This window comes from Patagioenas fasciata, chromosome 10, assembly GCF_037038585.1.
Source record: "Patagioenas fasciata isolate bPatFas1 chromosome 10, bPatFas1.hap1, whole genome shotgun sequence".
Classification (NCBI taxonomy): Eukaryota; Metazoa; Chordata; class Aves; order Columbiformes; family Columbidae; genus Patagioenas; species Patagioenas fasciata.
The window spans coordinates 21,610,288-21,636,863 of NC_092529.1; the positions used below are offsets into that span (position 1 = coordinate 21,610,288).

The 26,576-nt window shown below is 47.0% G+C and overlaps 1 protein-coding gene and 1 long non-coding RNA gene across 6 annotated transcripts in view; both read right to left on the bottom strand.

Moving 5' to 3' along the window:
- Positions 1 to 1,253: 1,253 nt before the first annotated feature.
- On the bottom strand, positions 1,254 to 10,530 carry CNBP (CCHC-type zinc finger nucleic acid binding protein). Of its 5 annotated transcripts, none has more exons than XM_071813317.1 (5): positions 10,502 to 10,530; positions 3,986 to 4,101; positions 3,616 to 3,711; positions 3,233 to 3,434; positions 1,254 to 2,324 (listed from the first exon to the last, which is right to left on the bottom strand). In XM_071813317.1, exons 2-5 carry the CDS (start codon positions 4,086 to 4,088, stop codon positions 2,207 to 2,209), a joined length of 519 nt encoding a protein of 172 aa, XP_071669418.1. In that variant the 5' UTR covers positions 4,089 to 4,101; positions 10,502 to 10,530; the 3' UTR covers positions 1,254 to 2,206. The 5 variants fall into 5 exon arrangements, with proteins under 5 accessions (XP_071669418.1, XP_065701625.1, XP_065701623.1 ...); XM_065845553.2 differs by lacking the exon at positions 10,502 to 10,530 and adding an exon at positions 10,297 to 10,441 and having other exon boundaries at positions 3,233 to 3,431; positions 3,616 to 3,708; XM_065845551.2 differs by lacking the exon at positions 10,502 to 10,530 and adding an exon at positions 10,297 to 10,441 and having other exon boundaries at positions 3,616 to 3,708.
- A 2,242-nt stretch (positions 10,531 to 12,772) lies between these two features.
- Positions 12,773 to 26,576, bottom strand: part of LOC136105676 (uncharacterized) — a 65,803-nt gene continuing 51,999 nt past the window's right edge. The window contains exons 4-6 of the long non-coding RNA XR_011740785.1: positions 20,610 to 20,726; positions 13,802 to 14,010; positions 12,773 to 13,119 (exon numbers count right to left, since the gene is read on the bottom strand). This is a non-coding gene — a long non-coding RNA (uncharacterized lncRNA). The remainder of the gene's footprint in view (positions 13,120 to 13,801; positions 14,011 to 20,609; positions 20,727 to 26,576) is intronic.

The window sequence follows — 26,576 nt, forward strand, 5'->3', positions numbered from 1 at the left end:
CCCGCCTCTCCCGGCTGCGCGTGCGCAAAGGGAGGCACGGTGGCCGGCCCAACTGCGCATGCGCACGGCCCGCGGCGGGCGGGAGCCGCGGGGCCGCCCGCCGACGCTCGGTGTGTGCAGCCGCCGCCGCGGTTTGTTCATCGTGTTGCTCGCCCCAGGGGCTGCGGTGCTGCCGGGCGGGAAAACCCGTTGTTCTGCGCGGCGGGAACGCGGCAAACGGAACGTGTGAGGCTCGCGGTAACAACCCGTGCTGCAGGAGCCCAAAATGACCCAGAAATGATCAGGCCGTACAGCTGCTTTTAGAGTTCAATCCCTCCCCGTCCCCAACTGTGGAATGGTTGCTGCTCCTCTGGAAGCCTGGAATATTGTGTCCAGTTGTGGCCCCTCAGTTCCAGAAGGACAGGGAACTGCTGGAGAGAGTCCAGCGCAGCCACCAAGATGCTGAAGGGAGTGGAGCATCTCCCGTGTGAGGAAAGGCTGAGGGAGCTGGGGCTCTGGAGCTGGAGAAGAGGAGACTGAGGGGGGACTCATTCATGGGGATCAATATGGAAAGGGGCAGTGTCAGGAGGATGGAGCCAGGCTCTTCTCAGTGACAACCAGTGATAGGACAAGGGGCAATGGGTGCAAACTGGAACACAGGAGGTTCCACTGGAAGAGGAGAAGAAACTTCATCCTGGTGAGGGTGGCAGAGCCTGGCCCAGGCTGCCCAGGGAGGTTGTGGAGTCTCCTTCTCTGCAGACATTCAAACCCGCCTGGACACCTTCCTGTGGAACCTCAGCTGGGTGTTCCTGCTCCATGGGGGGATTGCACTGGATGAGCTTTACAGGTCCCTTCCCATCCCTAAAGCCTCCCCCCTGTGCTGCTGAAAGCCCCAGACCTAGTGTTGTTCCTGGGAGCTCACAACCTCGAGGGATATCACATCTCATTTAGCAGCTTTGCTTCCAACACAGCTCAAAATTTAACTGCTTAACTGCAACCCAGATCCAGGAGACAACAGCCCCAGTTTAGTTTTTCTCTCACACAGCTGCTGTTCACACTGGTTTTCTCTGTGAATTCACACACAACCAGCATCACAGGCCCATTTTTCAACTACTTCTGTGCCTTCTTCAGCCATTTGTACCGAAACACTTCCGCAGCTCCTGAGCACGCAGGGACACACCACTCGGGCAGGACTGGCTGCTCCAGTGATTCACATTTTGATGTTGTCACATGGAAACACACAACGGTACAAAAGAAAAGTCCAAACTAAACTGTTTTACACCTCCACATACCCCTTTTTAATGTGTTACTTTGCACTGTGTACATGAGAACCAAAAATAAACAAAAGGAACTTTAGCCAGACTCCCCTTCCTCCTCCAGCTTTATTGATAGTTTAAAATTACATTTTCTATGTTCTAGGACTTCAATTGCTTTTACCATCTTACTTTAAAAACTGATTACAAGCAAATGAAACTCAGTTGTCTAAGTGATATAGTATACAAAAATAACATCTTGATTTCTGTGAAAATGCATTTATTTGCAACTCCTGAATAGCTCCAAATTGTATATGCTATGAGCAGTGATGTCTGGGTTTCAGATTTACTTTGAAATATTTATTCAAAAGCTTCCCATTACGTTCTGTATCTCCAACGTGAACATTCGTTGACTGAATTACTGTTACTTTTAAGGTTATTCCTGATTTCTCTCTCTCTCTCTCATGGCCATTAACAGGCATGTGCATCGTGTTTGTTTACTCCCACTCAGCTATATGCTCTAGCTAGGGCCTGATACAGATATTACTTGGTGTTAACAGCTACTGAGGTCAGACAATCCAAGGCCATTGTGATAAAATTAAAGTTATGAGGAAGTTTCGACACTTCCAGAATTTCTTTCCTCCTGCATAGGATCACTTCCCTGTAACCCAGAGAGGGTTTTTGCTGGTCTGACTCAACTCTTCCCACTCATCAATCCCTATTCACCAGTGGCACGGAAAGGGGGTTCTTTAACAAAGCATTATACATAACACCTCTACCAAACTAAACATAAACATTTTTTGTAGTTAAATGCAGAAAGTTGATTTTTCCACCCCTTTCCTCCTTTTACACGGCAAGTAAAGCTCACTGGCCTGGGAGTAGCCTCTATCTGCCAACCTTTGGCCAGTGAAGAGGATTCAGAGAAAAATAATACAACCATCAATCGAAAAAGGAGGGGCGACAAAGGAAAATAATTAGGCTGTAGCTTCAATTGTGCATTCCCGTGCAAGGTGCCCTGACTCGCCGCAGCGATAGCAGTTGACTTCACTGGTCTTGCTGCAGTTGATGGCTACATGGCCAGTTTCACCACACCTGCGAAAAGCAAAGGATTTTATCAAAACCAGCCACAACAGTTCCACAGAAAAGCCATCCTGTTCTGTCAGCTACATTCTCTTCTTGTATTTTGTACAACACTAGTTCTGTATTCAAGGCTTCTACTGCAATGTTCAAGAATTCTTTTAAGACAAACTTGCCTTATGTCAGAGCCAAAAACTGCTCCCCGACTGATCCACTCACATTAATTAATCACAATCTGTGTCAAATCACTGTACAGAAGGGTTTTTTATAAGCAACAAAAAACTGCGTGTCAGGTTTTGCCTGCTCTGATATTTCTGACTGCAGTTTAACCTTGAGAGGAATCAGTTTGAACTCAAACGCACAATGTTCTCTCGTCTTCCTCACACAGGGGGACTCTTGCAGAATCCTGCACTCAGGAACACACTGTTTCTAGCACAGGCCTGCGTTCAAAAACCAGACAGCATTTTGAAGCTGGTGTTTCAAACTCATTCAACACCCACCTGTATGCACAGTTCCTACAACCAAGACATCTCCAGTGTGTATTCCTGCTGTGCTGGCTGTGTCAGTCAGCCAACTTGGACAGCTTGAATGTGTTAGGTCCAGCTTAAGACACAAGGTATCTAACTAAAGCTTGTGCTACAGGCAAGTACTTTGCATTACCTTCTGCAAAAAGATGCAGCCCTTTCTCCCATGCAGCTTAAGTGATTTAACATCTGCACTGTTCTGGCCATCTAGAGGTGTGCCATTGAATCTGCTTGACTTTGCTAACAAGTGTTTAAGTCTTAGTTTCGAACAAGAATATCTAACTGTTTAAAGAAACGAGCCACCCAGTCAAACCTTAAGCTTCATTTCCTAACCAAAATTAGATACAGAACACATTTACCACTTGAAATACATTTTGCAGCTCTCTTGTCAGTTCTTACCTATAGCATTTCACTTTGGTGCAGTCTTTTTGAATGTGTCCAAACTCTCCACAAGAATAGCACTTCTGCTCGTCTGCGTGGTCGCAGTCCCGAGCCAGGTGGCCGGGTTTGCCGCAGTTGTAGCAGCACTGCTCCCTCTCCCTCTTCGGCTCCTTGCAGTCCTTCGCAATGTGGCCACCTCTACCGCAGTTATAGCAGGCTTCCACAATAAGAAAAACATACCAAACAAGACTATAAAACCTTGGTAGCGGGAGATGTAGCATGCTTCTATGAGGGACATAAACAGCTTGTTTCCAGTGACTTATCAGTGTATTATGTCCTCCTCTTCAACCACAGATCTCTGTCCATGGGATTGAAGAGGTAGAATATTTAGTGATACTTACCATCCTCCTGAAGATCACAGTCCTTGGCAAGATGGCCAGACTCACCACAGCGGTAACAGATATCCGGGAGAGATGAAGACATGAACTGGAAGCCTGCTTGAAATGGGTAACAGGAGAAAAAAAGGCTTAAGGATTAAGTTAAGAATATTCTTAAGAATTAATCAAGGACACTGCTAGTTGAATCGCAAACTTAACTTCATGCTCAGAGGCCCCTGGTAAAGTCCTTACGCAAAGGTAAGAACCAGCAAAATTACTGATTTGTGTCCTAACTTTGTTCACTTCAGACTAACAAAGCCAGTTTTACACACTATTCAAGCAGTCAGCTAGAGATCTTACTGTACAAACAAACAGAGCCACAGCCATCAATCACCTCTGCCACGGCTTCTCATCCCACGACCACGGCCAATTCCAGTCGGGCACTCCCGAGCCCAGTGGCCAGTGCGTCCACACTTGAAGCATTCGTTGCTGCTCATGGCTGCAGATCACCTGGGGAAAAAAAGACATTTTCAGAACACCTTCTTCCCCAGTCAAGGGCTGCATTTAAATAAGAGACAGCGGTTTTGCACCCTCCCAGCGGAGGCAATGAAAACCAAGCAGGACTTCTGGCTAACTCAGGACTTCCTCGTACAATATCTGATCCTGACTATTAAAACCACTGTAGAGCATAGAAGTTTGTCTATGCTTTGCTAGGAGTAAAGCAGCTGTGAGGAGCCAGAGAGACAGTGTACTACAGAACTTGCCCTCCCATTTTTGTATTCAGTCTTCTCTTCAAAAACTTGTTCCCCACAGTTAAACCCAAAAGCCAACTACTTATCTCTACAAGGTTTTCCTGGTAGTTGTTAGCACTGCCTCTTAAACTGGTAGTTAATACATTAACCGATCAAGCTTCATTCTAGATGCTAATTGTAAGAATAGGTGATATTACACCTAAAGCCTAAAAGAAGACATTAGCTTGACACTTGAAGACTTCTTTTATGACCTAAATAGCAGTTAAACTGAGAAACAAGAATTACAACCTCAACGTATTAACCCACAGCTCAAGAGGCATACACTTCACCCCCAGGTTTACATGAAAGAAAATGTTTGAGAGACTTGGTTTCCCTAAAAGACACCAGACACTTGCCAAATCTCTAGAAGGTTAATTGGGAAAACATCCTTAGAACGCCAGGGAGCCATCAGCCAGGCCCGCCACACAAGATTAACCCGCTTCTTTTGCCCATACTGGGGAATGGAGGTTTCACTGAGCAGGAGTCCATCTGGCACAGGCCACGAGGCAGCAGCCACGACGGGGCAGGTCAAACAGACCACAGTCCCAGTACCATAATCCCCGCAGCTGTACAACAGTTCCACAAGACTTTCAGAGCCAGAAGGAACAAGGAAGTTAAGCATTTAAATTTGAAATATTTTTTAAAGTGTGCTCAAGACAAGTTTAAAGTCCACTAGTTTAAAAATATACCTGTCAAGCTTTGTTTTGATGAAGTCTCCTTAAGTTTAAATACTTCACATGCTTTCTCCCAATTAATTATTCTTAACCCAACAGAAACAACCATTATCTGGTTGGTTTGGTCAGTTCACCTGATCCCCCATGAAGATAATCCTCCTGTAACCCTTACTACTTGTTACAGGACGCTCCTCTCCCCCTCAAACCTCCAAGCATCCCAGATTACCAGGAGCCTTCCTGAGTTGTGCCTTGAAAAAAGCCACTACAGAAGCAGTAATAACAACACATGACCTCAAGAGGGAACCAGAATTAGCATCCTGACATTTAGAGCTTAAACGGAGAGTGTGTATCTAAACACGAATTTTTATTTAGAGTTATTTTTAAAGTACTCCAACACTGCAGAAATTTAATGTGGCATTTTAGCCACTCCTCCCTCAAAAAAGTTCCCCTCTCTCCAATCATCTTCAGCACAGAAGCAAGCATCCATCCTTCCAGCCACAGTAGAAGCCTGAGAATTCAAAGTACACAAGACAAACTCCAGTATGCTACTGCTGTAACCCCATATCCATCTTCCAGCTGGACCAGATGATGGTATTTGCTCTTAAAATGAAGCCTGTAATGCAAGGATGCAAGATCTTAAACAGACATTAACACAAACAAAACAACTGGTTAGCTGAGCATTTCAGAGATCACTTGGATTTTACACACAAGCCAGTCTTCTCCGCTTCATCCCAGTGCTGAAGGTTTCAAACTATCTTATCAGGACACCCAAGGGTGAGGAGCTGTCTGTGCTGGTGGCACTTGCTGCGCTGTTGTTTATGCCCGTTTCCATAGCAACCATGTGACACTGCAGAACCAGAACACCACAAAGCTCACTGAGCTGGGCTCAGGCACAACAGTTGATGCCACTTTTAATTTCAAGAAGGACAAGATGGGGTCTCTGTATTAGATACCCTGACACATTCTTAACTTGCAACTCTTAGAAACATCTTCACAGATGTTAACAGCCACCAGACCCTCATTCAAACCATGAACTCAATACAGCAGAAAGTGACAGGATTGAACATTGCCAGTAGTTATCCATACCAAGAACCGAATGTAAACAGCTACATTAGCATATGGCAAAACACAAATGTTTAATAGGTAAGCTAGACATACTTCAGTACAGAAACTTTTTCACTGTGTATCTAAGATTATTATCTAGGCTGTCATTGTGCCAGTCGGGGTCAGGATCCGCACGATGGACAAAAGCTCACTACTCATTGCCCCAAAGGAATCTGAAAAGTTTTACATCTGATTTAAAGTTGCTTCATTCAACTCCTTCAACAGGAAAACCTGTATTTTTTTCCCCTGGTATACAGCAAATTGGCAAAGTAAGATTAAGGAAAATGAGTAAGAAATCTAAACATTGTCTGCACTATTGGAGACATTCATTTAAAAACCTTTATTTTCAGTGGCCCCTTCTCCCCTGAACTCAGAGGTATTTGAAGGTTACAGCTGCTGCAGAAGTATGATAACAAAGCACGCTGCTCCATCTTCAGATATATTAAGTACATGAAAAGTACTAAACAGTCTGCCTGGAATTTCTCTTCAGCAGTATTTTAATGTTTAACTTCTGCATTCTTCCTGTAAAGGATCTGAAACCAAATACAAGTCCACCAGTTCGAAGCAGATGCAGCTGCCACTACTTTTACTTGCCCCACATTCTAAGCAGCCTTACACAGACTTTTTTCTTGTCCCAGTGTAAACCATTTAAAAAACAATATAAGGATTTAGTTTTCAGATAAAGCCAACAGCCACCTTTAAGGAACAACATCCAGAAAAGGCTAGTTCAGAAGACCAGTCCTTACATGGACAGCTTCCAAGCACTTTGGACACCGTGACATTTTTCAGCTACTTCCAAGAGAAAAAGAGTACAGTAAAAACACACCCAAGTTCAAGCTCTCCTCTATTAGTCAATACTCCTCCATTTTGTCATCAAGCAAGTTTCCAGCAGTTCCTTTTGCCTACCAAGTCCACCTTAAGTAAGTCTTCTGCAACAAGGCTACTTGTTTAAGCCTTCTTGGAAAGTTTTCACTTGGTTACATCTATCAGTGTTTTCTGTAGCTCAAGTGTGTTAGACAACGCAGGGTGCCCCTTCCCCAGAACTAGATTTCACCTCACCAGGACAAGAAATAAGTAATAATAGAAAACAAATTAGAACTATGGCCTCATTCACATTTTTTGAGCCAGGTGAAATTCCACAAGATACACTAAGCCACTGCCTCAGACCAGATTCCAGAACTCATCAAGAACTTCAAGTCTAGTTGCGCCAATCCTTACTGTTCTACGAAAGAGAAGGCAGCCGTTTACCTGAACTCTTACAGAGCTCTGTAACCATAGCTTGAAGCAGAAATAAATCACCTTGCAGCTACTCGGCAAAACATTCTGAGCAGGAGTTTCAGCCTTTGTTCTGTGTGACTCCCCTACTGATCACGGGTCAAGAGCAGCTCAAAGATCCAAGGGAGAGGTGCCACCTTAGTCATTTCCTAGGTCAGATTTGAAGCTTTTGAGCACAACTTTAGCAAAGTGACAAAGTTTATGATTCTTCCAGTGATACTAGCAACTAGATACTTCCTAGTATCAACTTTAAAGTGGACAATCATGTCTTTGTGTGGCTTTATGGTTAATACACATTCAAAACTTTTAAAACAGGAGAGGTGCTATTCAACTCCAGTATTTTTAAACTTCATGCAAGGTTCAGCAATATCCAAGTCTGGCTTAGTAGCCCATCTAGACCCAATGATGGAAAGAACTACTACTAAGCTGCACTGCAATGCTCTTTTTATGACTTTTAGTCTCAATGTTCCCTGAAGAAGTTTGCTTTAACAAAGGCAAAACTAACTTGGGTTCCCAAGAACAGAAAGAAAGCTGAACTTCACCTCTAAGATTAATCACAATAGCAGTTCCTTAGAACTCAACAACACAAGTCCAATACAACAGGGCAGTTATCTTCATACTTATCAGGCGCTTCTTGTGATCTACAAGTATCACTGCCATTTGATATTAACAGGATTTCACCCCTTCAATGAAAGCACAGACTGGATAAAACCCACTGCTAAAGCTGGTTTACTTAAGAGCTCTTTGGCAAGTCAGCCATATCAAAGAGGCAAACGTTGAGAAATCAGCAGTTTCTTCCCAGGCTGTAGGTGACCAACCCACACCACCACACCTGGACTTGACAAGCCAGCCCAAACAGGGCTAAACAGCTGTGTAGTAGGAAGCACACCTTTGCCTTCCTATAAGATAAAAAAATTGAAAGGCAGAAAGAAGTGCTAAGAGAAGCACCAGCATTTCATTTAAAAATAAGTATTACTCAATCTCTTTAGATAAATGCTACCCATGAAGGGTTTTTATTTCCTAATAAGTGTGTTTGAGAATTCGTGAACACTGGAGACGTGACTGTCACCAAAGCCATTCAGTATTCAGCTGGCCAGATTTCTACACCTGTAACCTGAAAACATGCTACAAAGGTTAGTGATACTCCCACCTCCAGCATTTGGCCTCACTAGGAAAGAAATAAAATTAAGTTTTCTGATCACCAGGTAACAACATCCCAATTCTGAAAAAAAGTAGTTTGAAACTTCAAGAAAACCTGCAGAAGGGGCAAGCTAAGCCCTATGCTCTACCTGCCCCCCCCAATACATTCCACAGCCAAACTGATCCACGGGTGCTGAACTACAACTCAAGAACTTGGATCCCCAAAGAGCAGCCAGAAGCCAGGTCTAAAGACATCATGACTTCAGTTAGACCAGTAATTCTGCGATAGCTTTGTTGACACAAACCAGAAGGAGAGCAAGAGTTCATAGAAGTGTAACTCTTGCACTTTGCCTATCCATCCTAGTTAATATAGAAACTACAGATTATCTAACAAACATGTACATTCTTCTACCATGTTCCCCTTCTATTTTTGACTTTTATCTGTAGAAAGTTTTAAATGTTAAGAGAAGTAAACATCAACAATGTGGAGTTTTTAAACACAGAGCTCAGTCTAGACATTAACTAAGTCAGTTTAAAAAGAATGGGAGGTTAAGCCTGTAACTCACGAGGCTTTTGCACTGCCCTAGCAAACTCGTTTAACCTCTTCACTTTGAAGACAGATGCAGGATTCCTTCTCTAAGCAAGTTTGCACTGATGAAGAAAACAGACTAGGCAACCCTACCACTGTGCAGCAATGGGATCTTCCCAAGTGCTGAAACGAAAATTAAACCCACTATTAAGTTAAATAATTCCTTTATGACAATTCTGGATACTAAGTGAGTAACACTGGTTACTTGAGAACTATGTCTGACAGTAACTTCAATAAAAGGCTGCTCCACGAGTCTGATGCAGATGGCACGGGCTATTTTTCCTATCCATTTATAGGTCACACTTGGATGTGGAGCGGGCCGCCATCCACGCCTGTGGTCGGAGAGGAACAGCCCGACCCCCCGCGCCCGGCCCGGCCCGGCCTCACACGTGGGCGGCCACGTGGTGCCCCGGCCGGGCCCACGGCGAGGCCGGCGGAGATTCAGAAAAATAAAATGGGGGGGGGGGGGGGGAAGGAACACAATTTTATTTCAGCCATCTTCCACCCAGCCCCCGCTCTCACAAGTTCTTCTCCTCACCGAACTCGCTGCAGCCGCTCGCCCACAGGGAAGTTCCCCAGTCACCCACCCGGCCCAGCCCGCGCGGGGAGGCCGGGCCGGGCGGTTCCCCTCTCCGGGCCGGTCGGGTGAAGCCTCAGCCCCCGCCCCCGCACTGCAGGCCTGCCCGGCGGGACACGGCGTCCGAGCCGCCGCCGGACCCCGGGCAACAGGCCGAGCGCCGCCACAGGCCCGGCAGAGACCGCTCCCGGGAGCACCCGGCCCGAGCGAGCGGGATAAGGGATCCCCCCCTCCCCGGCCTCCCTTCCCCCAGCGCAGCGCAGGCTCCCTCGGCGCCTCCCGGAACCCGCCAGAGCCTGACTCACCCGCCGCCACCGCCCGCCCTCGCCGGGCCTGCGGGCCCCACCCCCCCAGCACCCCCATCCACCGACCCTCGGGCCCCCCCCGACCCCCGCGCCGGGGGATCGCGCCCCAGGCCGGGCGGGCCGCTCGGCGCCACTTTCCCGCGCACTAGGCCGGAGTGCGCCAGCGCCATCATCCCCCCGCGCTCTGCCTTCGCTGCCCACCCTCAGCCCCAGCAGCTCCTCCCGCCGCCGGGGCCGGCCCGGCAGGTACCTGCGGACCCCCGACCCGCTGGGCGCTCGGCCGGACGACAGAAGGCCCCGCTGCTCCGGCCCCGCCGCTGCTCCCGCGTCCCTTCTGGCTGCGCCACACGCGGTTTGCACACGGCCCCGCGCGCTCTCCCCCGAACCACCTCGCCCCTCCCTACTACTCTGCGCACGGCTCACTTGAGTCCACCCCTCAGCCAATGGGAGCAAACCTCTTTTCCGGGGGGCCAATCGGAGTTGCAGATGGAGACACCCAACCATCGCAGTGGAAAGGTGGGCGGGGCCCGCCCGCCGGGCCTGTCCGCTGGCCGGGCTGCGTGCGGCGGGGCGGGCGGGCCGGGGGCGGCCGCACAGGGATGCGCTTGCTCCGGCGAGGCGGGGCCTGGCCCGGCTGTTCGCGGGGCCCTGCAGGGCAGAGCGGCCCCTGTCAGGCGCTGCCGCAGCTCCCCGCCCTTCGCACCCTGACTCACCGCCCAGGCAGCTCCGGCTCCCTCCCCTCCCCCGTGCCCGCGCTCCCGTGGAAGGCGCAGCGAGCTCCACCGCCCGCCGGACACCTCACGCCAGGGGCCGCCCGGCTGCCCGGTGATGCAGCACAACGCGGCAGAGCCGCCCTCCGCCCCCTCCCCGCGCTCCGCAGCGCGGGTTGGCTCCCGCGGCGGATGGGAGGCGCAGACCGGGCTGTGTGCGCGTTCGCCGCCTTGGGAGCAGCCGCTCGGCCGCACGCAGCAGCGAACGGGACGGGACGGAGCGGATCGGCGGGAGCTGCGAGCCCGCCTGCCCCCCTGCCGTGCGCTGCTGCCGCGCAGCCTCACGTCATTCCGGGGCGGCGAGCTCGTCCCGCACCCTCCTGCTCCGTCCCACCGCGGCTCCCCACGCCGGGCCGGAGCCGTCGGTTTGCCCGCCTGTCAGTGACAGGGGCACCGCCCCGAGCAGCCTGCACCCGCGGGGCTGCCCCGGCCGCCTTCCCGCTGCCCGCGGGCGCCGTGTGAGGCAGCGGGGCCGCGCTACGGCACTCGGCACAGCCCGGCGGAGGGCAGGGGCCCGGACCGGCCAGGGCCCGCGGCGGTGCCGCCGCCATCTTGGCGGGAGCGCCCGGCGGGAGCGGCAGGAAATGGTGGACACGGGCCCGGCAGCGCTGTCGCCGCCCGGTCACCGGCGGCTGTGGGCAGAGCCCGTCACTGCGGCAGTGCCGACGGGGACACCGGGGAACGCGGCTTCGCATGTTGTCACACATACCAGCCAAAAGACGAGAGGGAAAATGTTTTATTTAGAGTTGAATTAGTGAACAAGATCTGCATCTTACACAAATCTCATAATATTACTGTGTAGTTTAGTCCTCAGCTATGAGGCGTTTTACATAAACCTCCCTCCCTTTCGCCTAGGAACTCTGTAAATGAGCTAGCAACTAAGTATTGCACCAAACGCACTTGCGTGTCCGTGTCCTGCGCGTACCAACACCCGCCATGGCTCCCGTCCTTCCCGTGTTACCGTTTTGTTTAGAATGGTGCCAAGAGCAATGAATCCCTGCCGGGCCCTGGGACTCAGGGTCAGTGCAAGGCCGGCGGTGGAGACACTGGGGACTGACCTTTCCTCAAGCTGTAAATCTAATGATACAGCACTGTAGTTCAGTTTATTAGAGTATGAGTAACAACGTGTATTCTAGTCCGTGTTAAGTGCAGTTCACTCCAGATGGACTTTACTTGGTCTTATTTGTATTTTGTGTGCTGTGTTTGCATGTCTGTGTCGTGTGTTTTATCATATGCATTATACAGACCTAAACCAGGCATCAGCATCCAGGCTTGATAGCGGGATGAGCCTTTCAGGCCCAACTCTGCATGTTACGCTGTCATGTCGTAATAAAACTTTTGCCAACTCTTATTCTGTTGGTTTGTTGTGTTTTTTTTCTTTTTTTTTTTAAGCGATGTAAAAACACTGACATTGCCAACAAGCTTTGAACTTGTAACGACATTTTCCCCATTAATTACATTTTTCATCTCTACTGTTATAGCTCAGCATAGTTTTCATGGCCTTTGGTTGCCTTGGATACATTACAATCCTGTTCATAAGTAGTTGTACTTTTAGTTTTAATTGCTACTCTTTTCAGGTGATAAAGGGAAGAAAAATAATGTGTGTAGCTAAGAAACTGCTCAGAGCTTCTAAATCATGAGTGTGTCTACAAATACAACTAAATGACAGATCCGTATCACTGAGAAAGAATGCAGGGAGAAAATCATAAATCCTCCATTTTTTCATCACATCCTTACTGTTTTTAAAGGACTTTTTGGTGTGTTTTGCTGGTTGTAGTTCTGGCTGCGGCCGGGAACGCCAAGCTTCATCTTGGTGGCAATCTGTAGAGCTAATTGTCATCAGAAGCTTTTGTGACTGGTGCAGCCAGTGAATGACCCTGGACAAATCAAAACTGTTCATTTAAGGAACTTCGGATCGTATCCTGGACTCTCCCTTCTCTGAAATGGAAATAGGGTGCAACTGTGAGCGAACATGCATTACTCAAGAAGTGTTACTGCTAACAACAAACCAATTAATCATCCTCTCTAAGCGTACTGCCTCAAATACAGTTCAGTGTTCCTATAATACAGGATATATGTTTCATTATAAGGGATGACATTTTTCCCCAGCACATAATGAGAGTCTCCTAACAGCATTTGGTTTGTGTCCTTACCTCAAGAATTAATTTGGCTTGCTGTATCATAGCAAAGCTTGCAATTCTGGTTCGGCAGGTTCCTCTTGGATATTTAGGCAAAGGACAGCCTTGGAGTTAAAGAACAAAAGTGAGAGGCACGACATCTGCTCGTGGCTCAGTTAGTACTTCCTACAGAAAACAAAGTAGACAGAAAACAAGGTAGAAGCAAAAAGTCTTTAAATTGCTTATGGACAAGGAACGAACAATTTAATGTTAGTTCCAGACTTCTCCATTGTCTTAGCTCTGCCCCAAAAACTCCAAGCCTCAGAACACTTCATGAATAACTGCTCAAAGGAGCTCGAGTACCGTGACAGCTGAAGGTGATCTATAGTTTCAGCAATGCATCTTCCCTCGTGCACGGTTCTTAGAAGCGATGAGGAGCCAAATCACTTTAAGACCCAATAAAGCACCCAATCGCACTTTGCAGCCAATGTTCCTGCATTGTTTTCCTCTGAGTAGTTGGACGTGTGGGCAGAAAACTGTTTCAGTTGCTGGGCAATTGTCAGCGCTTCTCAGCCACATCGTTTTATTGTTCAAGTAGATCTTACTCAATCTTGTATATGGGATTTTTCAAAACTAAGGAGACCTAAAGTAATTGCTACGGATGATAAGTATTCAAAAGAGAAGCCGCTTTTGGAGTATGGTTTAGTTGAAAACAACTTGTCAGCAGCGGTTTCGGAACAAGTGGTACCTGTGGCCCATTCCCTCTCTGGTCACCAGCTGTTTTTAAAGATTGCCAAGTGATGTTATCTCTCTAGCATCAATAGATTGCTCGTGACATTCCGTGTTATAGAAGAGAATCATATTTTACCTGTTTTAAGCCCAGTGGGTCAGCAACAGCCACCTTCTGCAAAACAGGGAATCATCCGTTGCTGAGAGAAATGGAGCGAGTCTTTAGTCAGCTCTGTACATTTATTTCTTTAAGGAAGTCACAGCCAAGTGGCTGTTGAAAAGAAGCCGGATAAAACAGGCGGTGAAGTCAGCGGGTGTATTGAGAGACCGCGGCTGGTTCGTGCCCGTCTGTAGAAAGGACAGAGCAGGAAGCCTCAGTGAGGAGCTTCAGAGACTTTGGAAATATAGAAGGCATAATCCCTGGAAGATGCAACAGATAACAGGAAAGATCGGCCTGCCTTTTTAATAAATTATTCATATTTATATTCAAGCGTCATGGTTGAATTATTTCATAGGCGTAAATATTCATTTTTTTGAGAGTATGTGCTAAATTCGTCTTCTAGGATAAAATTATTCTAGTTGAAGATAAGCGATCATACCGACTGATTCCAGATGCTTAGTTCATTTTGATTCATTATAATTAGATAATGAGATTTCAAATAATCACTTGCTTAATGTATATAATACTACAATAATGATCAGTTACTCATGACTGTTACACAGATATCCACACTCAGAGTCAGGCAAAAAGAACTTCCTTTGCTAACGAAGTCGTCCAGCTACATATAGCCTGCATCATCAGATGAGCTCCTAACGAGGAGGCGGGTCTGGGTGACGCAGGAAACCAGCCTGCAGCTCAGGGTCATGTCCAGCGGCAGCAAACAGAGTGAGATGCAGCTGGTGATGCCATGGAAGCCCCTAGTGCCAAGGCAGGGCTGAGATCCAGCCGGGAAGGCTGGGCTCAGATTAAGCTTGGAAGGCCAGTCTCAGATCAATCAAGCCAGGAAGACAAGGTTGAGATCAAGGCAGGAAGGCTGGGCTCAGATCAAGCCTGCAAGAAGGCCAGGCTCCGATCAAGGCAGTAATGCTGGGCTCAGATCAAGCCTGCAAGCCTGAGCTCAGATCAAGGCAGGAAGGCTGGGCTCAGATCAAGCCTGCAAGACTGAGCTCAGATCAAGCCAAGAAGATGAGGTTCAGATCAAGTCAGGAAGGCTGGGCTCAAATCAAGCCAGGAAGATGAGGTTCAGATCAAGCCAGGAAGGCTGGGCTCAGATCAAGCCTGCAAGACTGAGCTCAGATCAAGCCAGGAAGATGAGGTTCAGATCAAGCCAGGAAGGCCGGGCTCAGATCAAGCCAGGAAGACTGAGCTCAGATCAAGCCAGGAAGACGAGGCTCAGATCAAGCCAGGAAGGCCGGGCTCAGATCAAGCCTGCAAGACTGAGCTCAGATCAAGCCAGGAAGGCCGGGCTCAGATCAAGCCAGGAAGGCCGAGCTCAGATCAAGCCAGGAAGACGAGGCTCAGATCAAGCCAGGAAGGCTGGGCTCAGATCAAGCCAGGAAGGTTGGGCTCAGATCAAGCCAGGAAGGTTGGGCTCAGATCAACCCAGGAAGGCTGGGTTCAGATCAAGCCAGGAAGATGAGGTTCAGATCAAGCCAGGAAGGTTGGGCTCAGATTGAGGCTGGAAGACCTGGCTCAGGTTAAGCCAGGAAGACCGGGCTCAGCTCAAGGCTGGAAGGCTGGGCTTAGCTCAAGGCCAGGTTCAGCTCAGGGAGGCCCATGGCCAGGCACAGACCCAGCTGTGCCACAGCTGGATATGGGGCTCAGACCCACACCCACAGCGTGGCTTAGGCCTGGGCCCAGGTCTGGGCTGGGTGGGTGGAAGCACCAGGAAAAGCTGGTCAAAGCAATTAAAGTCTATTAGTACACTCATGGCCCTGACATTATTAAATGTGCTTAGCGACTCTGCTGTGTCTTTAAGATTTAATATATTTTAAGTAACCTACTACATTGATTTTTTGCTGATGATACAGATTACTTCATTAGCCAGACAGGGTTTCTAGGTGTGCAATGCAGTTTATAAATTACCTGAAATCGGTTATTCAGAATGTCCTGTGGAATAAAAAGCTAGAGCCTGCGTGCTACGAAGGAGAGCAGAAGTCTTCAGGACCCAGGTACAGCAAATGCCTGAAGCAGCAGACGGGTGTCACATGAGGATGGGAAGACACAACCTGCATGTGAAGGCACCATGAGCTCACACTCAACATGACCAAAGTGTACCAGACTGAGATACAGTGAGAAATATCTATTTTAATAAAGGATTCTTTAAAGCATGTTCTTAGACGTGAAAAAAACACCCAACCCTCTTTTTGCTGTTCTCCTCTTATTTTTAAAAGAAGCTATGGAAGAACTCGTTGTGTCCCAGCTGCTCAGTATACATTAATATTTTGCACTATGTCCATCTTCAAGCTATCACTTCCTTTTATCACACTGGCAATCCTACCATTGAGACAATTCTGATGTCTGTTGAGCTGACTAGAGCGTTAAAAATTACACAAATATTTTATGGTCTGTATGACGCTTCAAAGAACTGTACAGCACAGGATGGAGCCATCCACACACATAAAGAATACCGAAGAATAACCTGTATAACCTGAAGTTAAACCAGCTTAGATGCTATACCATGACAATAATAGTGGGTGTTTATGTGGACACAGTCTGGATGGAGCTCTGCTCTCCCTCTACAATGGGATATTCGACCGGAGGCTCAGCTTTTGTGGTGCTGCCACTTCTATTTTTGCGCAGCGCCCCAAGGTTCAAACATGCCAGCGTAAAGCCGAGGTCGGGAGGTGCCGGTGGTGGCAGAGGGGACGCGGGGAAGCGCAGGACCGTGTGTTATCAGCTGTCCTGTCCCCCAGCATCTGCTGCCATCAATCTGCAGCCCCGGGTGTCTACTTGCTGGCTTGCAAATGCTTTTCTCACTTCTCCCTGTGATTTACACAAGTGATTCCAAAATTTAAGCATTGCTGACTAGGAACCAGTGAGGGAAGATCTCTATGTAGCGTTTTATTCCAGATACAACTAAAAAGATTAATTATGAATTTAAGAGGATTGGGCCCGAGCCTTCCATGATGTACGTGTCGGTTGACTGCTGGTGCAATTCTGTTCACTTCACCAGGGGCCTCCCCAGCCAGGACTCCAGAGCAGGATCAGATCCAAGAGCTTAAACTTCTCTTTTCTGGGCAACTGCACTGAATTGTGTAGAATAGATTACGAGGTCTACATTTCAGATTCGTAACCAGCCCATCTTGTACCAGCACATGTTTGCTGTCAAGCAGCCGTAACCGGGCACCAGAGACGGTACCTTGCTTGGAGGGCATCCCCACATGGCTGTTTCAGTGAACTGTGGGGAAGAAAGAGATTCTCAGGAAACAAACAATATGGCAGAGCGCGGCAGCAGCCCAGAGATAGTCGGATGCTAGAACAGCATCTTTAAGTTTTCAAAAGGCAACATAAGGAGAGAAAATAGACTGTTCCAAGTGGGCCGGACCACAGGACAGCCCAGCACAGGAATACAAAAGCAAAGCTCCTTTGTCCTCCTGCACTCCAGCGCTCCCCAGGATCGGGTTCCCAAGCTCGTCTGCATGCAGCAACGCTCAGCTTGGATCCAAAACCGAAATGAGCTCTTGATCTGCACTTGACTGGACTCCAAACCATTTCAGTAAGAGCAGGCTGAGTAAGGACTTGGCCACAGGTGGATCAGAGCCCTTGCAGTGTTTATTTGTTAAATATATTCCATTTGGTGTCCTGTTTGCAGCCTGCCAAGGCAAAAGGGATTAAAACGTCCCCCTCCACACACCATCTCATTACTGAAATAATGAGTGGAACTTTTTTTTCGCCGCTATATTATTACTGGAATAATCTGTCAAGCAATTGAGTTGTTCCACCTTATCACAGGCTTTGCCAAGGAAGATTTAGCAGCATGATAATTTCATGGAAAATATTATAGCCACATTCCTTTCACACATAAATTCTATGTAGAAAGATAGACATCTAATGGGAAAAAGTTTGTGTGCATATTACAGAGATTTGTCTGCTAGATTGTCTGTTATTTTCCAGTGTGGTGTTTTACCTGAAATAGCGGACAGCATATATAAGAGCGAGCTAAGTGAAGTAATCCCACCTCTCATTGAAATGCGAATAAAAAAATGACAGCACAATTTCAGCTACAGAAGTACAAACATAATTATCACAAATACACTTGCTAACCAAAAGATGGTTAAAAGATGTTCAGTTAGCGCTGTGCGGAGCCAGGCTAATGGGCATGGCTGGCTGGAAGGAGCAGCAGGAATTACTAGGCAGAAATTATCTAGAACATGTAAACATTATCAACAACAAGAAGATAGCTGAATTCCACGGTAATTTCAACCACCTAACAAATGAAAACCATCAGGCTCTACCAGCAGAGATGACAAACAGTTCTGTAGTGCCTAGAATGTTTTCACGTGCTAAAAATAGGCATGTCTCACTTGAATTGCATGAGAAACTGCAAGCTGAGGATGAGTAAAAGGTCATCAAAAGGTGCTTGGCTTGAAGGTAGAAAAAAAAGCATCAGAGCAGACATATCAGAATTAAAAGTTATGCTAAAGATGTGGATGTTAGATATTCTGCAGGGCTGAGTTAATAGAGTTGCTTTAATTACATCATAGGCTACAAGTTAGAGCAGTAGCACAGGTGAGGTGATGTTAAAGGTCAGTGGAAGCCCAGATACTGTGGGCTTCACCAGCAGTGCAAACAGTTGGTGTTTGGAATTGGAAAGGTGAGGATTTATGGGAAAAAATTAAGCAAGAGTTCTACTTAGCAAGGAACTACCTTCATTTCTTAGGCTTCTCCTCATTAACGTGTAAAATTTAACTCGGTGGACAGCTACCCAGGTCTTGAGTTTCAGAAAAGGACTTAGGCACATATGTTCTGCTATATAAACTTGTAGTCCATAATTCACAATAGGTGTGATCTGCTCTGTATAAATAAATAACTTTCTTCTATTTTCCACCTTTTTGAATTGATTATCCATAAAACCTTGTGGTGAATTAGTCTTATGGAGTCTAAGAATGGCTCTCTCTGGAACACACAGTTTACCTCAATACTTTTACATAAACTCATCCCTGGTAATGAACTCAGAAAGGGCTTCCATTTAACATTTGACCTTTCAAAATATGTTTGCCAGTGCACTTTCTTCTTACAAGATCTTCCTTCTCACACTGAATAGATTCAGCTCTGCTACTCAATGTGAAAATTGCTTGGAGTGCCAGCCGGGCACTGTGTGTGTGTGGGGACATGGTGCGGAAGGGCTGCTGCAGGTGTACTCACGTACAGCACACACAGTCCTGACAGAGCCATAAGTTGCACAACACACATTGACCTTATGTTGTGTGGAGTTCACAGAATCCCAGAATGTCAGGGATGGGAAGGGCCCTGGAAAGCTCATCCAGTGCAATCCCCCATGGAGCAGGAACACCCAGCTGAGGTTCCACAGGAAGGTGTCCAGGCGGGTTTGAATGTCTGCAGAGAAGGAGACTCCACAGCCTCCCTGGGCAGCCTGGGCCAGGCTCTGCCACCCTCACCAGGAAGAAGCTGCTTCTCAAATTTCAGTGGAACCTCCTGAGTCCCAGTTTGCACCCATTGCCCCTTGTCCTGTCACTGGTTGTCACCCAGAAGAGCCTGGCTCCATCCTCCTGACACTGCCCCTTTCCATATTGATCCCCAGGAATGAGTCCCCCCTCAGTCTCCTCTTCTCCAGCTCCAGAGCCCCAGCTCCCTCAGCCTTTCCTCACACGGGAGATGCTCCACTCCCTTCAGCATCTTGGTGGCTGCGCTGGACTCTCTCCAGCAGTTCCCTGTCCTTCTGGCACTGAGGGGCCACAACTGGACACAATATTCCAGGTGTGGTCTCCCCAGGGCAGAGTAGAGGGGTAGGAGAACCTCTCTGACCTACTGACCACCCCCTTCTAACCCACCCCAGGTACCATTGGCATTCCTGGCCACAAGGGCCCAGTGCTGGCTCATGGTCACCCTGCTGTCCCCAGGACCCCCAGGTCCCTTTCCTGTCCACATTCAAGACTCTACACTTTCCCTTGTTATATTTCATTAAATTTTTCCCCACCCAACTCTCCAGCCTGTCCAGGTCTGTGGGGTGAAATGAAACTTGGTGAGAAGGTTCAGAACCTCTGTTCTTGTGATACACACACTGCCGTCACTTTGGGTGTTGGGACATCTCTGAACTGGGTTTCCACACGTGTGGCACTAAGAGCCTCATAGTGCAGCCCACAGGGTGTTTTCTACACCAGGGGCTGTGCCAACACAGCACATGGAGAAGGACGGTCCTGGATTTTCACAGGTTTAGCTCAACAGCCTCCATTATATGCCCAGCTAACACTGGAATTCCTTAAACCTGTATCCGTGGGAACCGAGGAAGGTTTCCACGCATCAGGCCTATGGAGAAGCTGGTTATTTCTATTTTGTAATGTTGTATGCAGTGACATTTGGTGTTCCCTGATGTTTTCTCTTCTCCTGTGGTCTCTCTGGAGTGGCTGGAAAGTGCAGAAGATTCTTGCCCCAAGTATTGCACGTGGGCTGTGAACTGTAACTACACTCCTGTCTTGTGTTGTCAAATGCCATAACAGGACAATGTATCCCTAGTCTTTTCCTTCAGAAAAGTGTCTTACATGGCTCATAATAGAAAAATACTGTTATTTCCAAAACAAACAATTAAAAAGGGATACCTGTTTGGAAGAGAGCTGGAACAAGTCCGCCTGAAGTATGGCTTAAATACTAGATGGCATTTTAATGCAAAATAATAAGTGATTTTTTTAAGATCTTATTTTGATGGAGGAGTCAGAATAAATCCCAGTCTTACAGAACATGTGGAAATGTTGCTTCAGTTTCTTACCCCAGTGCGTGAGCAATGAGACTTCACACTTTCAAGGCTTTTTTTCCCCAGTGGTTCACAACCATCAGCCCAACTTCAGAGCGTCTTGGGAATGGAAGAAGATAAACTGGATCCCTGCTGAAGTTAAACAGGATCTGCTTTAAAACTCTCTTCATTCAATTTGGGGAGTATTTTCATTCTAGTTCTTTTAGAAAGAGTTTACAAGAACAGTAACATGCGGGAGTACATCACCTAGAACATCATTTTCTTCCTGGCTCCAGTTTCTTTTTCAGTGTCAGACACAGGTGGGTGGGATAAAGTGTTTATTTCTATTCCAAAAGGGGGTTCCCAATCAACTACCTGAGTGATTTAAGCATCAGGTGCCTGTTTGGCAGATTACATCAAATTGTGCACATGGACTTCAGAGCTGCAGGCGCTTGGTTTCCAAGTCCTCTCTAATTTCAAGTTTATGATACAACATATACTATATATGATGAATGATTCATAATTTATAGAAACCCTATAAAAATACAGTCACTGAAGAAAATGATGCAGAAATTGTATTTGTTTACAGCATTCATTATTCTATAAGTCATCTTTAAAAAAAATCTTCTTTTAAGATCCAGGCAACTGAAAGTCTACGTGTGATTATATCATAAACATCCATCTCCAAGGCTGGTCATACTAATAAAATGAGTCATCTCAAAGGAAGTTTTACCCATGTGGGCCTGAAAATGGCACAATACAACATTTAGCGAAAGATAGGAAAAGGATGTATGTGAAATTAAGAGAAAAATCAGATACCCCTGAAAACTGAAGAATAAATAGAATTCCGCCTTTGAAAAAAGAAGACATTCTTTTTCAAAAATCATTACATGTTTTTGTCACTTGTGTGTACCAGGATGGAACGCGTTATCTGCCAGGGTCACGGTCATTTTCCCTGGAGCAGCTCTGAGTCAGCTCCAAAGTGGGAAAAGTGGCAAAAATGATAGCAAAAGCAAAGTACATCAAGAATGTTCTTTCATATTTTGAGTTGGGAATGACCTTGGGTGTTGCCTGATCCTTCTGTTGTTATGAACGTTCATACAGTGACTAACAGTGACACCAGAACATTCAGAAACAAATACGTTAATTAGGCAACCTGATGAACAGGTTTGTGGCCGTGAAACTCCTGCCAGCCTCTGTGAGGAATTAACAGCTCCGTGCATTTGGTTTGCAGCAGAGACCGAAATGCAGGACCTCTGACTGGACTGACTATTGCCGACCGTAACTGACTCCGTGTAGATCTGCAAGTCGTGTTGTGGACGGTCCTGATGGCTGAAATCTCTTTGCGACACCACGACTCACAGCCCGACTGTTTCTGCGTGGAGCTGGGAGTCTGTGCTGCCCCAAGGCAACGGGTGATTCCTGCAGGTCTGGACAGGCTTTCCATTTGAAGGGAGAACAGAGAGGCGAGTGAATCAAACAGCTCCTCGTTCCTCGTCTGGTGGACACAGAAATCTCTTCCCCTTGTACACATATAAAGGGAAGGTCTGGCTGCGCTCTTCCATTACAATTTCATTCAGTGAAATAAAACCTCCATCTACTGAGACAGGAAAGCGCCTTTTGGCCAGGGCATTAGTACTGGTGAATATAATTGTTAAATCTTCAGGCCCACATACCTGAGCACTGAGGCCGCTAGAAACAGTAACTGTGTTGATGACGCATGTGAATTTCTAGACAAAACTCCTCCAGAAAAGAAACCCAGTTATTAAAATACATGCAAATGGTTGTAGACCAGGCACTCCAAGATGGAGACATGCTAGAGTTATTATAAGTTTGCTTATACAACCTTAATTTAGGAATCTTGTGGACAGAATTCCAATAGCTTTCAGTGAAATAATTCATGCTATTTTTTCCCAGCCTCCTTGAGCAATTTGGGTTGCACGCTGATGGAATGACGCACGACGAGACAGGAGACCACAGGAAAGAGAAAGGACAATTTCACGGCTCCGAGCACTTGTCCTGGGTAACCGAGTTCTGTCCATGTTTGTGTCACAGGTCACCTGTGTGATACCAGACAGGTCACACAAACTGAACTTGTCAGAGGTGGTGGCTAAATGTGTATGTATAATTTTCAAAGGCTGTGTATTTGCGGCACTCAGAAGTCAGGAATGACCACTGCTGTAGGCAGGTCCTAACGCCGAAGGATGGGAGCACTGGAGTTACCAGAAAGTAGGTCACAGGAACTTCTTCTAAGCCAAGGGTCATCCCTGGAAATTGTTGAATTAGTTTTATTAAGCTGCTGTGAGTTAAACTGAAGTGTGTGTCTGACCAGGTGAGGGAAGACATCCATGCCGAAAATTGTATGAAAATGATCAAGATTTGGTAGAGTCACAAGGAACCCACCACAGAGTCTTTCAGAGGAAAACAATGGTAAATAATCCATGGTACTCTATCCCTCTTCAGACTATCTCTAGATAGACAGGGGAGCCAGTGGGAGAGGTGACAAAGTGAGGAAGACAGGGGAATTTCTGTCTTTCCAGTTATAAAAAGTGTATCGTTGATACAACACAGGCTAAACAACAAGGTTTTAAAGAGCGTACAAAACCACTCACACAAGTGTCTCCGCGCTAGTCATTCATTTGAAACAGAAGTTGCTCACGCACGCTTTCTAACGCAGATCCTAATAAATGTGTAGAGGCACTGCCTGCAGCTAAAGGCAACGTTAAGCTTTGTATCTGCTTCCTCCCGTTATATCCAAGTCTATTGCCTCTTTAATTCTGAAAAGCCCTTTCTGAAATGTTCAGTTCCAGAAGGACAGGGAACTGCTGGAGAGAGTCCAGCGCAGCCACCAAGATGCTGAAGGGAGTGGAGCATCTCCCGTGTGAGGAAAGGCTGAGGGAGCTGGGGCTGGAGAAGAGGAGACTGAGGGGGGACTCATTCATGTTTACAGATATATAAAGGGGGAGTGTAAGGAGGATGAAGCCAGGCTCCTCTCAGTGACAACCAGTGACAGGACAAGGGGCAATGGTTGCAAACTGGAACACAGGAGGTTCCACTGAAATCTGAGAAGAAACTTGTTCCTGTTGAGGGTGGCAGAGCCTGGCCCAGGCTGCCCAGGGAGGCTGTGGAGTCTCCTTCTCTGCAGACATTCAAACCCGTCTGGACACCTTCCTGTGGAACCTCAGCTGGGTGTTCCTGCTCCATGGGGGGATTGCACTGGATGAGCTTTCCAGGTCCCTTCAACCCCTGACACTCTGGGATTCTGGGATTCTATGAAATGTCCCCAACCCACAGCCCAGAGAGGAGCTGTGCAAACCTGGCGGCACATCCGGGTTCTGAGCGAATTCCCCGCAGCCAGTGTGACCTGGGCTGTGACATCCCGCACCTCATCACCACCTGAGGTCCCTGCTGATGTTATTCCTGCTCCTCCCCACCTCCACCTCTAGCACCAATTCTAGGTCTGAGCAGAGTCTTAGCTGACATCAGCAGGTCCTTTCAGTTGCATCGGCTGAGGAAACTCAGCTGAGAATATGTGATAGCGCTGAGTGTTCACAGAGTCACGATTCCTCGATAAGCCTGTAATTGTCCACTGCTCCATGTAGATCTCATGTGGGGCTCACAGGTTTGGGGTGCATCTCACAAGACTCCTAAGTTTTGCTTTGTTTCACTTTCTTTTAAGAGAATAACCTGACAGAAAAAATAGTCCCAAGTAATTATGATAGAATACTTGGAGACTGATCAAATGTAATGCAAGTCAATGATTTTCTGTCCGTTTTTTGGCAAACACAGACTCTGGCAAAACTAAACCAGTCAAAATCAAATCTGAAACTCCTGGTTTGTTTTTCTATATGACACCTCTCGTTCCCGGCTTTACACTGAAACTTGGGAAAACAACACCTATGGAAAATGAGGGAGTGCAAACTGCTAGAAGTGGTTGAGCAGAGCCAGGGGAATCCCTCTGTACAACCAGCCTAATTCCCTTTGTGTCTGTGAGAACACCATCACTGTTCGTATGTCATCCCTTACTTTTGTGCTGCCCCTGAAAATAAGGGATTTATTTCTGAAAACTAGAAAAGAGGATTCAGAGAGAGACTGTCGCTAACTAGTCAATGGCTTCCCCATCTAGAGTTTAAACTAACATACTAAAATGACATCCAGTTAAAGAAGTAACTTTAAAGTGTTCTCCTAAAATGCAACCCAGCTTCTTTTTATTACTATATCCTAGAAAGCTACTGGTTTAACTAGGTCACCACGTCCACTTGCACTTGGGAGTGTGACTGGCTCAGGGAAGTGATTCTATATTTGAATAATGACAAGGCAGAAGCCACACAGTACGTGACGTGATGTTGGTCCGTGCAGGACGAAACCCAGAGAGCTCGGGGGCCGTTTCATGCCACATAGAACAGGATGGGTGAATTCCAACAGATCCCCTTTCAAGTTAACTCCATATTTATACTCCTGGTGCTCATCTGTTGCACCAAGAAAAGATCATCTGAAAAATGTGATCCCTGTTAACAGTAGCTAAAAAGCTCATTCGGCTCACCAAGTAAAGCACGGAAAATGCTCACTGGCAGGAACAACAGCTGTGTGCTTGACCTTTACCCATTCTCGCTTTTCTCGCTTCACATTCAGGCCAGGCTCAGTGCGTTCTTCGGAGCCATGTATTTGGAAAAAGAGGGCTATTTTTATTCACTGTGTGGTTTCTCAGCATAGCAGGTCTTTAGGAATATTTCCTTTCACGTCAAAGCCTTGAAGTGTTTTACAGAGCATAGTCTGTTCTGGGAAGGCAGTAAATTTGAATTCATGTTTTGAAGTTTTATTGTGACTCGGAATCTGATGTGCAGAAGGCAGATAGCACAGCTGACGAATAAAGCAAACGCAGACTATGTAGTCCTGCTAAAGCTATTACCAGAATAGTTTACTTTTTCCATGCGCCCAAATTAAACCCTTTATACAAGCAAAGTAATCCAAAACCATCTGGCACCAGAATTTGGGATTTCATAATGCTTTAATGCAAACCATGTGAGCAGGATGTTAAAAATGTCTGTGTCAGTGGGTTGCATTAATACACGTAAAAAAGATGAACTTTGCAACAGTTTTGTCCAGTTTTCATTATGTCCAGTCAATTAATACCCTATGCCCTTGCTGTTCAGCATGGATAACTTCTGCACTGTTACCTTCCCTGGCCTGGCACTTGTCACTTTACTGCTCCTGAACACAGAGGAATAACCAAGATCAGAGAGCAGGAGCCCAAACTATGAAGCCAGACATACAAACTCCAGTATAAAGCTAAATAGCCATATTATTATTTTTTTTTTCCCATCTTGTTACTCCATGACAGTAAGAATTGGTTACTATGGGTCATCAAAGACCTATTTGGCCTTCAGTCTGGAAGAGATGCTTCATCCTTTGCTTGGCTGTTCTCTTGAAGTCCTTTCCCACCCTACATTTCAATTTCATAAGCAATGGGAGTAACTGTGACAAAGGGAACTCAGGATCGCTTTGAATTCAGTGTCCCTCTCTACTCTTCTCAGGGCTGAGTCCTACAATGAGTCACACCGGGTGACCAGGCTTATACTGGTTCTGGGGAATAGAAGCCCAATGTTTTCATAAACCTGAGCTGATTGCAGCCAGACTGGCTCCTTACGTATTTAACAAGCAGAATCTCTTTCTGTCCTGACCGTGCCTGTTCAAAATGGGCCACAAAAAGTTTTGCCAATACACACTTTATCTTTCCAGACTCCTTGGGATCCCACCCAGTTATCTTCCCCACCTGGATTCTTTATTCTTCTCTACTGATCCCAACCGCTGGACTAAGCTCCCAGCTTGACCTTGGACCTGTCTCAGCTGTGGACCTGCCCAGCAATCACTGGACCTGATCCCGGTCCTGAATTGTTGGTGAATTTGTGGAATAATCTGGGCTCGTGGCTGAACCTCACTGCTACCTGTGGGTCTGGCCTGCTCGCCAGGGCTGGTGACCATGGGGCTGGTGACCACAGGGCT